Source organism: Hyperolius riggenbachi, chromosome 6 (genome assembly GCF_040937935.1).
Source record: "Hyperolius riggenbachi isolate aHypRig1 chromosome 6, aHypRig1.pri, whole genome shotgun sequence".
Classification (NCBI taxonomy): Eukaryota; Metazoa; Chordata; class Amphibia; order Anura; family Hyperoliidae; genus Hyperolius; species Hyperolius riggenbachi.
The window spans coordinates 73,794,106-73,806,717 of NC_090651.1; the positions used below are offsets into that span (position 1 = coordinate 73,794,106).

Here is a 12,612-nt window from a genome sequence, read left to right on the forward strand (position 1 = left end):
GAGATAGACATGGGTATGTACAGTGCCTAGCATACAAATAACTATGCTGTGTTCCTTTTTTTCTTTCGCTCCCTGAAAGAGTTAAATATCAGGTATGTAAGTGGCTGACTCAGTCCTGACTGAGACAGGAAGTGAGTACAGTGTGACCCTCCCTGATGAGAAATTCCAACTATAAAACACTTTCCTAGCAGAAAATGGCTTCTGAGAGCAAGAAAGAGATAAAAAGGGCAGCCACTTGCATACCTGATAGTTAACGCTTTCAGGCAGAGAAAGAAAAAAGGAACACAGCATATAGTTATTTGTGTGCTAGGCACTGTACATACGCATGTCTATCACATCATGTCACATGTCACCTCGGGTATCCTTTAACAAGGGTCTTGTCAGCAGATCAGCTGTTTCTGACATGTCGGAGCTGACAAGATTAGCTTGTTTCTGGTGTGATTCAGACACTACTGTAGCCAATTAGACAAACAGGGCTGCCAGGCAACTGGTATTTTTTAAAAATGAATAAATACGGCAGCTTCCATATACCTCTCAATTCAGGTTCCCTTTAAAGGCTCTTTTTGAAATAACAAAATATAATGGCTGGCTATGTTACTAAAATAAATAGTAGAATGTTGATTCAAGGATTCGCCCTCTCAGGGCCCTTTTACACTTAATGTGTTTAATGGGTTGCGGTTAGTTGCAATGCGTTACGTTTTGGCATCTGCAAAAAAGCACACTGCATGCCTTTTAGAGCATGCCAAAACGCAATGGAACGCATCGCCACACAACATATTAAAACGTATGAAGTGTAAAAGGGCACTCACTGTACAGAGTCGGGATGGAATTCTTTACCTGCTTGATCAAATCGTAGTCTTCCTTTGAATCAGGTGTTTGGTTTCATTATTAAAGTGCCTGTCTTCACTCGTCAGTTTTTCTGTGCATTTTCTGCACAGGAAAACTGCTACCAATGTCAATCAATGGGCTAGCTCACACTTGAATGTGTTTTCACCGAAAAACTGAAGAGTAGGCCTTAAAATGTCCCAACAGTTCAGTTCCAGGATTTTTAGTGTCTGGGTGGAAGATTAGATTTTCTCATGTGCCTTGTGTATGGTATAGTTTTTATAACATGCATGCAGTAATGTTTTGGATGTGAAAGCCTCCATTGATTAACAATGGTTCTTAGTGTGTTTTTGCATTGCATTTAAACTGCCAGCATTGCACATAGTGAGAACGAGCGCTAAGAGACCAACAGTGTATACTCCATTGCATCAGCCTGTATTTTATCCTCAGCCAGCAACTATTTACCTTCTTTGACTATCCAAGCCCTAAAACAGTATAGGGAAATAGTTAATGCACCTCTGTGCCCTGCTCTGTAGGATGCACGATGTGTGTGAGACGGTGGGTAGCGACACTGCGCTCTTAATCCGCATACATTGGCTGCGTTGTGCAAGAAGAGATGTCAGGTGTTTATCCTGTCTTAGGAATATATATTTACATTACCCGTGTATTAGCAGCTTGTATACTGTAGACTACATTATATGTATGTTTTATAATAATGTGTGTTATCTTGTTGCAGATATGATCCAGAGAAATACAACCACAATCACCAATCTGGAGGGCTGGGTGGGACACCCGCTGGACCCCATTGGCTGTTTGTTCACCACACTGACCGAGGCTTGCCGGGTGGATGATGAAAATGCCATGGAGGGGCCAGGTACAAAGTTCACCATTAAAGTAAAACTCAAGCCAGCTAAAAAAAATTAGATACTTGGCAATGGAGAGGGAAGGCTCAGGATCCCATAGAGCCTTCCCAGTCCTGCTCCTTTCCCTCAGTCCTCCACTGCAGGGTGGGATCGGTGGACTGTGAGCACATAGGAAACAAGGACAGGGAAGGGCCTATGGGATCTAGAGCCTTTCTGCTCCATTAGTAAATATCTTTTTCCAGCTTTGCTTCACATTTGCTTTAAAGAGAACCCGAGGTGGGTTTGAAGAATATTATCTGCATACAGAGGCTGGATCTGCCTATACAGCCCAGCCTCTGTTGCTATCCCAAACCCCCCTAAGGTCCCCCTGCACTCTTCAATCCCTCATAAATCACAGCCACGCTGCTGACAAACAGCTTGTCAGAGCTGGCTGTGTCTATCTCTATAGTGTCAGTCTGCTGCTCTCCCCGCCTCCTGCAGAACTCCAGTCCCCGCCTGCATCCCTTCCCTCCCTGCTGATTGGAGGGAAGGGATGGGGGCAGGGACCGGAGCTATGCAGGAGGTGGGGGAGCAGCTGAGACTGACACTACAGATGTAAACACAGCCTCACAGCATGGCTGTGATTTATGAGGGATTGCAGAGTGCAGGGGGACTTTAGTGTGGTTTAGGATAGCAACAGAGGCTGGGCTTTATAGGCAGATCCAGCCTCTGTATGCAGATAACATTCTTTAAACACACCTCGGGTTCTGGAGTTCTGCAAGAGGCGGGGAGAGCAGCAGACTGACACTATAGAGATAAACACAGCCAGCTCTGACAAGCTGTTTGTCAGCAGCGTGGCTGTGATTTATGAGGGATTGCAGAGTGCAGGGGGACCTTAGTGGGGTTTGGGATAGCAACAGAGGCTGGGCTGTATAGGCAGATCCAGCCTCTGTATGCAGATAACATTCTTTAAACACACCTCGGGTTCTCTTTAAGATCATTTAAACACAAAACCAGGGCTGGATTTCTAGCAAGGGCACGGAGGTCATGGCCCAGGGCACCAGAAATTCAGCCTTGTTTAGGGGCGGCTGGGTGAGGGGCAGTAAAGCTGTTCTATACAGCCATCCCTATCTACAAGGACAGCTTTAACCTATGACCTCTCTGTCCTGTACTTGTGTCATCCCTGCAAGACCTGTAAGCTCTATCCTGCAGGTTCACTTCAGCCTAACTCGCATGGTGACACTATGGGGTCTATCAATAACAAGGTGGCAAACATAAGTTCTTAAGGGAAACATAACTTATAATCTATATGTGTATTACTAAAAATACTATTGATTTTGACACCAATGTGGGAAAGTTAGGAGAATTCTCGTTGGGGCACACAGAGATAACAACCATACACATACCGCACAACTTTTTGAGATGAGAAAGAGGTACACTTAGGCCACACCCCTAATCACGCCCCTGTCACACCCCCTAGTCATGCATACCATAAAGATTTCATAAGAAAAATATGTTGTTTTATAATTCAAACCACACTAGTCCATCCTCTCCTGGTTCATTTTCCTTCCAATTAGCATTTTAAAATTAGTAATATATCAATTTAAAGGATGGAAATAAATTTTAGAGTCAAACACATTTTTAGTAGAGAAATATATATATTTACATAGAAAGAGGGACAAAGTCCTGAAAGAGGGACAAATGAGTAGGAAAGAGTGACAGAGGGACAGGACTCCCAAAGAGTTATTGTCCCTCCAAAAGAGGGACAGTTGGGAGCTATGCATACAGATGGTATAGTTGGCCTTGGGCGGCAAAAACTACAAATCCAGCACTGCACGAAATCACAGTGGAACTTTGAATATAGATATTCTGAGGGAATTCACAGTGCTTTGCTGTATATTCGTGGAGAGCCTATGCCATTCTGTAAGTTCTATTGAAGTGTTTGCAGGTTGCTTTGTGTTGGAGAGACTTCAGTCCCCAGCATGTCACTCTTCCGTTACGTCACTCTCAGGCCTCCAGCCGAGTGCTGCAATCAGGGCTGCTGTGATTACCAGGCTGTGGGGTTGCTGGGTGATTACAGGCTGGAGAGGCTAATCATACCGGAACCAGACCCTTTCATTTACACACCAGAAGTTTGGATTTAGTGTCATACACAATAGGGGCTACACATAGTAAACTATTCTCAGTAATATTTTTGGGAATACTTTTCCAGCTTTATTCTGTAGTTAATATTTAGCCTGAGTGTAGTTAGGCACTCTATTCTGAGGCGAGGGGAATTTGCTGACAGTATATTCTCCTCCATCCTAATATCACATGTGACATTCTTCCTTTCTGCAGAACTCAGCGAGGCTCAGCGCCCGAACTACCAACACGTGTGTGTGTCCAGCATCTCCCTGGAGAACAGCGAGTCCTACTTGTCATTGGCACTGGAGGTGGCACTGATGGGAATGGGGCAGCAGCGGCTTATGCCAGAGGGTCTGTATGCCCAGGACAAAGTGTGCCGCAATGAGGAGCAGATTATTGCCAGACTGCAGGAACTGGAGCTGGATGCTGTGCTGGTCCAAACCCTGCGGAAACAGTGCATCCTACTGCTAGAAGGTAATCCAGCATGGCCTGGCATGTCACTTCTGATACCGTATCATGGCATTCCCTGGGGACCTAGTGCTGTAGGTTTATAGGTTGACTGCTTTCTCCACTGTCAGGGCTGGTTCACACTGGGGTGCTTTTGGGGAGCGCTTCATTGCTTTGCCAGTCGCCAGTGTGCAGTTGCAAAGCGCTGCAACAAATGTATCTCTATTGGGTCATTCTCACTGCAGCGTTTGCGATTTTCATAAATTGCAAATGTGCTGCATGCCGCAATTTAGTGGCAATCGGGATGCGATATTGCCTTTCATGAAATTTTGTGAGACACAATCGCAATTTGCGTTCTGAATGTGAACTCGGCCTCGCAGCTTGTATTTGTGACATTATTTTTTTGTTTTACATTTCATGCCTCTGCAGCATCCTGCTCTGCAGGGGCCCTTAAAGAGGAATTCCAGTGAAAATAATGTAATAAAAAAGTGCTTCATTTTTACAACAATTATGTATAAATGATAAGTCAGTGTTTGCCCATTGTAAAATCTTTTAAATCCCTGATTTACATTCTGACATTGATCACATGGTGACATTTTTACTGTTGGCAGGTGATGTAGCTGCTGCTTGCTTTTTTGGCAGTTGGAAACAGCTGTAAAAAGTATTTCCCACGATGCAACAAGGTTCACAGACAGGAAACTGCCAGGACCATGGTCCTCAGAGTTTTTTAGTGGGAGGGGTTTCACCACAATATCAGCCATACAGCGCCCCCTGATGGTCTGTTTGTGAAAAGAAATAGATTTCTCATGTAAAAGGGGGTATCAGCTACTGATTGGGATGAAATTCAATTCTTGGTCACAGTTTCTCTTTAACCACTTAACGACCGCCTAACGCCGATAGGCGTCGGCGGGTCGTTAGTGGTATAGCATCCATGCCAGTTCACGGAGGGTGTCTCCGTGAACAGCCGGAGAGCCGCCAATCGTGGCTCGCCGGCGAAATGTAAACACTGTTTACATCATACGGCGCTGCTGCGCAGCAGCGCCGTAAGGCAGATCGGCGATCCCCGGCCTCTGATTGGCCGGGGATCGCCGGCGCATAGGATAGGCTGAAGCCTATCCTATCAGGCGCAGGATGGATATCCGTCCTGCGCCGCTCTGGGGGAGAGGGGAGGAAGTAGAGGGAGGGCGGAAAAAGCTGCAGCGAGGGGCTTTGAGGAGCCCCCCGCAGATCACAAATAGCCGGCAGCGATCAGACCCCCCCAGCAGGACATCCCCCTAGTGGGGAAAAAAGGGGGGGGGAAGTCTGATCGCCAAGTCTCAATCCTGATCAGTGCTGCGGGCTAGAGAGCCCACGCAGCGCCGATATCAGGAAAAAACCCTGGTCCTTAAGTGGTTAAAGCCCACCGGAAATGTAATTAAACCTATGAGATGATAAATTGTAATAAACCTGTCCTGCAGTCTCTCTCTAGTTTTAAATGTAAGGGCTGCAATTATAATGTGAAGTGAAAGGGTACATTTCCACTAGGTTTGTTTGTTTATGTATTTCCACATGCAAAATTGGCTTTAAAACTGACAGCTTGTTGAAAATCATTGAGCTGTTTACATCTAAATACACTTTTTCACATGCTTTCCTGCACAGCAAACTGACAGCATGTCGCTTTTTCCAGACTAAGCATACCTTTCTATGTTGAGGAAAGTTGTGCACCTATGGAGAACGCACACATTGCATTGTGCACAAGTGAGTGTTATCTGCAACACAGCACACCAAAATACACACTGAACATTCAGCCTAAACAGCCATGACAGTGTGAGGTAGACTCTCTCTCAAGGGAAAGATTTCATTACCGTTCAAATTTTTTAGCACTTTGTTGGTATAAACAAATCTTTAAGGTACTGCAGTGAAAATAACGTAATGCAAAAAAGTGCTTAATTTTTACAATAATTTTGTGTATATGTGATTTAGTCAGTGTTTGCCCATTGTAAAATGTATTTTTCCCCTGATTTACATTCTGACATTCATCATTTTTACTGCTGGCAGGTGATGTCTGTGGAATGAGATAGTGCTTGCTTTTTTGTAAACAGATATTTCCCACAATGCAATAAGGCTCCCACAATGTAATGTCAGTACAATGGTTCTGACATTGCACTGTGGGATGGGTTTCACCACAATATCAGCCATACAGAGCCCCCGCCCCCCCGATGACCCGTTTGAGAAAAGGTAAAGCTTTCTCATGGGAAAGCGGAGTATCAGCTACTGATTGGGATGAAGTTTACTCCTTAGTTACAGGTCCTCTTTAAGTAGGCTGATAAGTGTTTTTCTTTCCAGTTACTTTTCACGAAAACCAGGCTGCATTCATTTGCTGTTAATGTGTTTCATTTGCATAGATAAATTGCAGCACTTGAGTGGTTTGTCATTTTGCTGATGCTCTTCTTGGTTGCAGGTGGTCCATTCAGTGGTCTGGGAGAGATTATACACCGGGAGAGCGTACCCATGCATACCTTCGCCAAATACCTCTTCACCGCATTGCTTCCACATGATGCTGACCTGGCCTATAAGTTGTCTCTCCGAGCAATGAGGTGTGTATCTCTTTTATACTGTGGTAAGAACACAGAGCGCCGTCTCGCATGCACAGTTAAAAATGTGTAAAGTGCGACTTCTGTGTATAAAAACCTAGTTTCCTCTAGGACAGCTAAATACATTGGAAGCATGGTGGTAAGCTTTACATCAGACTCTTACATAAGACGCTGCTTGACAGGGCTTTGCAGTGACATCTTGAGAGGAAGTGGTAAATAGGAGTGTCTGTAGGTGATCAGCCCCGATCACAGACACAGGAAATCTAACATCTTATTAGAATGTCATTAAATGAAACCCTCATTCTTGGGAACATAACAGGTTTGCTTGGGGTGCACTCATTTATGCAGGAATGTGAGAAACAGAAGGTACTTTATATACTCAAATATAAGTCAAATTTTTGGGAACAAAAAAGTCCCTAAAGTGGGGTTGTCGGCTTATATTCCAGTCAGGTCGCAGGACATATACAGTGCATGCACTGGAGATGTGCACTGCATCTATACTTGCCTCTCCTCGTTCCATCTTCTGTCTCCCGGGGAGCTCTTCACTTCCTAGAGATCCAGGTTTTAGTGTCTTCTTGTATTGGGCAGCTACTTCCTGTTTCACTTGCAGTTCTATGCTTGCAACTAGAGGTCAGCAGCGAGCGCTGAACAGCAAGGGAGATGGGAAGATGGCTGCCCAGATACAAGAGTACACTGAAGCCTGGATCTCTAGCAAGTAAAGAGCTGCACGGGCGATGGCAAGATGGCTGCCTGGGACGAGGAGAGGGAATTTTATGTACACAAGCTCTCTGCTTCCCATAAACTGTGCATTAAATAAATACACTTTGCTGAAAATACATACTGAACATATATACACTCTGCTGAACATATGTACAAAGAAGTATAATTTGAACTTTTTGTCAGTTTTAGAAAATCATAGCCCATTAAAGGAGCCCAGAGTTGAGTGATCCAGGAAAAATGGATGTGGCAAACTACTGTCACATTCTTTAGGAGAACCTGCTTCCCTCTGTCAGATATGTGACAATGGGAAGGAGATTCACCTTCAGTGACTCGAAACACATAGAAAAAAATGACCACACAGTGATGAAAGGAGAAAAAGGTGAATGTCCTTGTGTGGCGCAGTCAGAGCCCAGACTTTAACCCTATTGTAAATCTGTAGAATGACGCTAACATCCATTATGACTGAGCTTGAAGAGTTCTGTAAAGAAGAGTGGACAAATAAGTTGCTGGAGAAGTATCCCAGCAGACTCAGGTCTGTAATTAAAGCAAAGGATGTTTCCACGAAGTACAGACACAATGATTTTATCAGTCTCAGTGATTTTTTTAATTTTTATTTAACCTATTTTGGTTCCTGGACGTAGTTTCTACGTCCAGAAACCATGCGCGCTACCGCGTGCTCCCGCGGCCGATCGTGCGCGTGCACGTGCACTCCCGGCCGCGGATTCGGTAGCCAAGGAATCAATGTATCAGGCTATGGAGCCCGATCACTGATTCCTCTCCCCCACTGAAAAAGCGACAGCTTCTCTCGGAAGCTGCGCCTTTTCTGGCCGTTCCCTTCCCGATGTGTCACTCTAAGCGCGTGCTACGCTTAGAGTGACGTCATGTAAACAAACTCATGGCCGCCATCTTGTGGCCAAAAAGTAATACTACACCTGAAAAAAAAAAAAAAAGAATTAACACACATTTACATTATAAATCTATTGTTTACCTCCCACCCTCCCAAAAGTACCCGAATAAAATGTTTACTATAAAAAAAAAAATCCATTACAATAATAAAAAAAAAAAACATGTAAATATTTACCTAAGGGTCTAAACTTTTTAAATATCAATGTAAAGATGAAATATTTCTATATTTTTTTTATTTTTTAAACTTGTAAATAGTGATAGATGCAAAATGGAAAAAATGCACCTTTATTTCTAAATAAAATATTGTCACCATACATTGTGATAGGGACATAATTTTAACGGTGTAATAACCGGGACATATGGGCAAAAACAATACGTGAGTTTTAATTATGGAGGCATGTATTATTTTAAAACTATAATGGCTGAAAACTGAGAAATAATGAATTTTTCCATTTTTTTCTTATTCTTCCTGTTAAAATGCATTTACAGTAAAGTGGCTCTTAGCAAAATGTACCCCCCAAAGAAAGCCTAATTGGTGGCGGAAAAAACAAGATATAGATCAGTGCATTGTGATAAGTAGTGATAAAGTTATAGGCTAATGAATGGGAGGTGAACATTTCTCACGTGAAAACGACGGAACCTGAATGGGTTAAACTGTTGATAATTATTTCCAACACTGTTATTAGTTGTATAGTAAATGCAGCTTGAAAAAATATTTTTGTGTTATTTCAGGCTGCAATGCAACAATATGTGAGTATTGTGAAGAGGGTATTTTTTCTATACCCGCTGTATCTATAGTGAGGATCATCAGTCCTTGTGATGACCACTCATGTTCCTACCTGCTGGCAAGTTACCAGACACTCCACCAATACAGCAGGGAGTCTGCCCACAAAAGCATTAGAAGTTGCTGTAACAATCAGCAAATTATCATTTTTAATGGAAAACTTCAAAAAGTTAATCGGTGTGGTGATTACAAGCAGTTCCTCAGCTTTTTTTTTTTTTTTTTTTTTTCAATCATTTTTAGGAATCAGGCCTCCAGAAAACACCTGGTCACCCCTGGACAGGAACTGTGCTGTCAAAGAAAAAATACTAAATGTTTTCAGTTCTTAAAGAGAGTCTGAGGTGGGCCGATGGGACACAGTCATGTTCTCTGCCTCATGACATGCCTCTGTCTCCACACTGCCACTCCCTGCCTCCTCCCATTCCCCCCCCCCCATTGCCGCGCTATGGCTCCCCGAGAATAGCGACAAATATTTTCGCTATCTCGGAGGTAAACACAGGGAGAAGGGATTCCCTGTTCAAAATGCCTGCCAGGCGCGTTCCTACAGGCTCTCTCTCCCTAGCCGTGCCTCCATGTACGCTGTGAGAGGCACACAGTCTCTCCTTGCAGCATCGGGACCTATAGGTTTTTGCGGCTACCTGATCCGCTCAGCCCCCAGATCGGGTAGTATAATTTTTTTTTTTTAACCCCACCTCGGGTTCTCTTTAAAGCAAAACTGTAGTGATTTTTTTTTTTAAGTCAGATACTCACCTTTGGAGAGGAAAGGCTCTGAATCTCATAGAGTCTTCCTGGTCTCCTCTCAATGCCCGCAGTCTACCGCTGTCCACAGTTCAAATTTGCTGCCTCTGGAAGTACTCGGGGACACGTGTTTCTGAAGACGGCGGCTCTATGCGCATTACGGATTGGTCAGTCTTCAGAAGCACTTGGGGACACCAGTGCTTCCTAGTATCCCCATATGCATATTTCTCCAGTTGGTTGAATATGGGCAATGGGGGTGACAGTGCTGGAATAAGGAGACCGTGAGAGGAATGGGAAGGCTCTATATCAGGGGCGTCAAACTCAATCATGTAAGGGGCCAAAATTTAAAACATAGTGTAAGTTGTGGGCCAAATTTTTTCTCAGAATTTAATTTATTAAGTGCTAGTGACCTAAGCTCGTTTACAAATGGGCTTTAGGTCTGTCGCTGCCACGCGCGCGCACTCGCCCAAGCACTGACACAGGGACATGGCGCAGCGTCACTTGCCTTTTACTAGGTAGGATTCTCAAATGAAGTGGTGTAACTATGGCGACCGTTTGGACCCGCGTCTCCCCCTCCTGCAGAGTAGGGCAGTTATTTACCTGCTCCTGCACTGCTTCAGGGCTCCTCTGCGCTATGCTGCATACCGCTGGCTCTTGAGGCATGTCACTTGATTGAGAAAAGGAGGAATGCAGCATAGAGTGTGTGATTCCAGGAAGAGCAGAAGAGACACAAAGCATCGCTGGAGCAGGTAAATATTACAGTGTTCCATTGCCCTATTCTGCTATGTACAGGAGATGGTTTTGGTGGAAAGAGTGTATGACTTTTACTAGCCACATGGGTGTTGAGAACTTTGGATCCCAGCAGGAGGGGGAACTCATTGGGGGGGAATGTTGTCTTGTGGGTTACATCAGGCAGACATCAGGCAATGCTGTCTCTGCACTGTCTGATCAGCGGATCATAGGTAACTTGCTGAAATCAGCAATGCAGCACTTTAAGGGAACTGAGCACTATTTTAAACAAATGTGTCAAAAAAAACCTCCACCTAAGGGAGGTTCATAAACTGCATGGGCTTTGGGGAGTAAAGCAGACATTTACTTACCTAAGAGGGCTGCTCCATTGCCCCCCGCCTTTATGGACTCCTCCTTTTTTCAGCCTGCTGCAGGTTCCCACAGTTGTCCTCAGCAGCCGCGATGCATGCCAGGAATGCAGGATGTATGCTAGCAGATGTGATTCCCATTAGTTGATTACATCTGTAATTACATTGATGAATTACATATTGTCGATGGGAGGCTACCTAGGCCTCCTAGGTAAGTACATTCCTGCTGAATCCCACAAAGCCCACCCATTTTACAAACCTCCCTAAGGGCCCTTTTCCACCTGCAATCGCTAGCGTTCATGCTGAACGCTAGCGATTGCTAAATCGCAAAACCGGCGATTCCCCCGACGTTTGCGGCCGCGATTTTGCTATGCTATGCACTGCATAGCAAAATCGCGGCAATTATCGCTCCGCCGCGCGTTCGCGTTCCCGACAAAAGCGAATCGCGGTAGTGGAAATGACCTACCGCGATTCCTATGTTAAAAAGCAAACCGTAGCGATTGTAAAATCGCTAGCGGTTTGCGGTTTTGCGATTCAGCCAGCGCAAACGCGCTGGTGGAAAAGGGCCCTTAGGGGGAGGTTCACTTGAAACATTTTGTGGTGCTAGAAGTGCACAGGTGCTCAGTTGCCTTTATGTGTGGACAGGCCTTGGGGATAGTGGCACACACATCCTGCTTTGATTATAAGTACATGAGAACTTCATGCGTCATTCCACAGCAGGATCACTTTGTGAAATTGCATTATAGTAAGGAGGAGTTGATGCTCTATGGCCTGGATAATGCTCTCTGCAGAAAGCCAATATTGTTTTACAGTTTCACAGTATTTCTAAGGGATCACAAAAGTTCCCGGGCCATGATGATTCTTCTGTGTGTCCACCCCTGATCAGTGTCTGCAAGGCACCTTCCTTTGCAGATTCGCTACCTGTATACAGATTTGAAGGGCATGTGGAATTGGAACTGTTTGTTTCCTTAGTAATTGCTAATTTCTTTTCTTTTCAGTATCCCAGTATTCCTTAAGACAGGAAGGGTCTGATGTGCTGGTATACAGTCTAATAAATGAGTCTTGTTCTGTTGATGATATTTTAGAGTCATGTTGCATTTGCGATCTCTCTTTAATTGCGGTACCACCTCCTTTATTTCAGGCTGCCAGTACTGGAGAGCAGCGTCCCCTCAGGAGATGTGTCCCACCCCCATCACATGGTATCTGTTGTGCCCAGTCGCTACCCCCGCTGGTTCACTCTCGGACACCTGGAGTCACAGCAATGTGAACTGGCCTCTACCATGCTGACTGCTGCCAAAGGTGAGGCTCTTTCTGCTAGTGCTGAAGTGACGCTTCTTCTAGTGTGTAAGAGTGGGATTTGTGTCATATTTCCATGGGGAAGAATCCATGAAAAACTTGAGGGAAAGGGAGCCAGCTGCACAAAGCTGCCACCTCCACACCCCACCGTTATCTGCTATGCTGATCCTTTGTCTGCCCTATCCAACGTTATCTGCTATGCTGATCCTTTGTCTGCCCTATCCACCGTTATCTGCTATGCTGATCCTTTGTCTGCCCTATCC

General features: G+C 44.7%; 1 protein-coding gene across 2 annotated transcripts in view; it reads left to right on the forward strand.

Annotated features, from left to right (window-relative positions):
- Nucleotides 1–12,612, forward strand: part of ZSWIM5 (zinc finger SWIM-type containing 5) — a 143,821-nt gene that overhangs the window by 115,241 nt on the left and 15,968 nt on the right. For both annotated transcript variants that reach the window (XM_068239513.1, XM_068239514.1), the window contains exons 8-11: nt 1,562–1,699; nt 4,005–4,265; nt 6,679–6,814; nt 12,195–12,352. In XM_068239513.1, the coding sequence (XP_068095614.1) occupies nt 1,562–1,699; nt 4,005–4,265; nt 6,679–6,814; nt 12,195–12,352 (693 nt within the window). The remainder of the gene's footprint in view (nt 1–1,561; nt 1,700–4,004; nt 4,266–6,678; nt 6,815–12,194; nt 12,353–12,612) is intronic.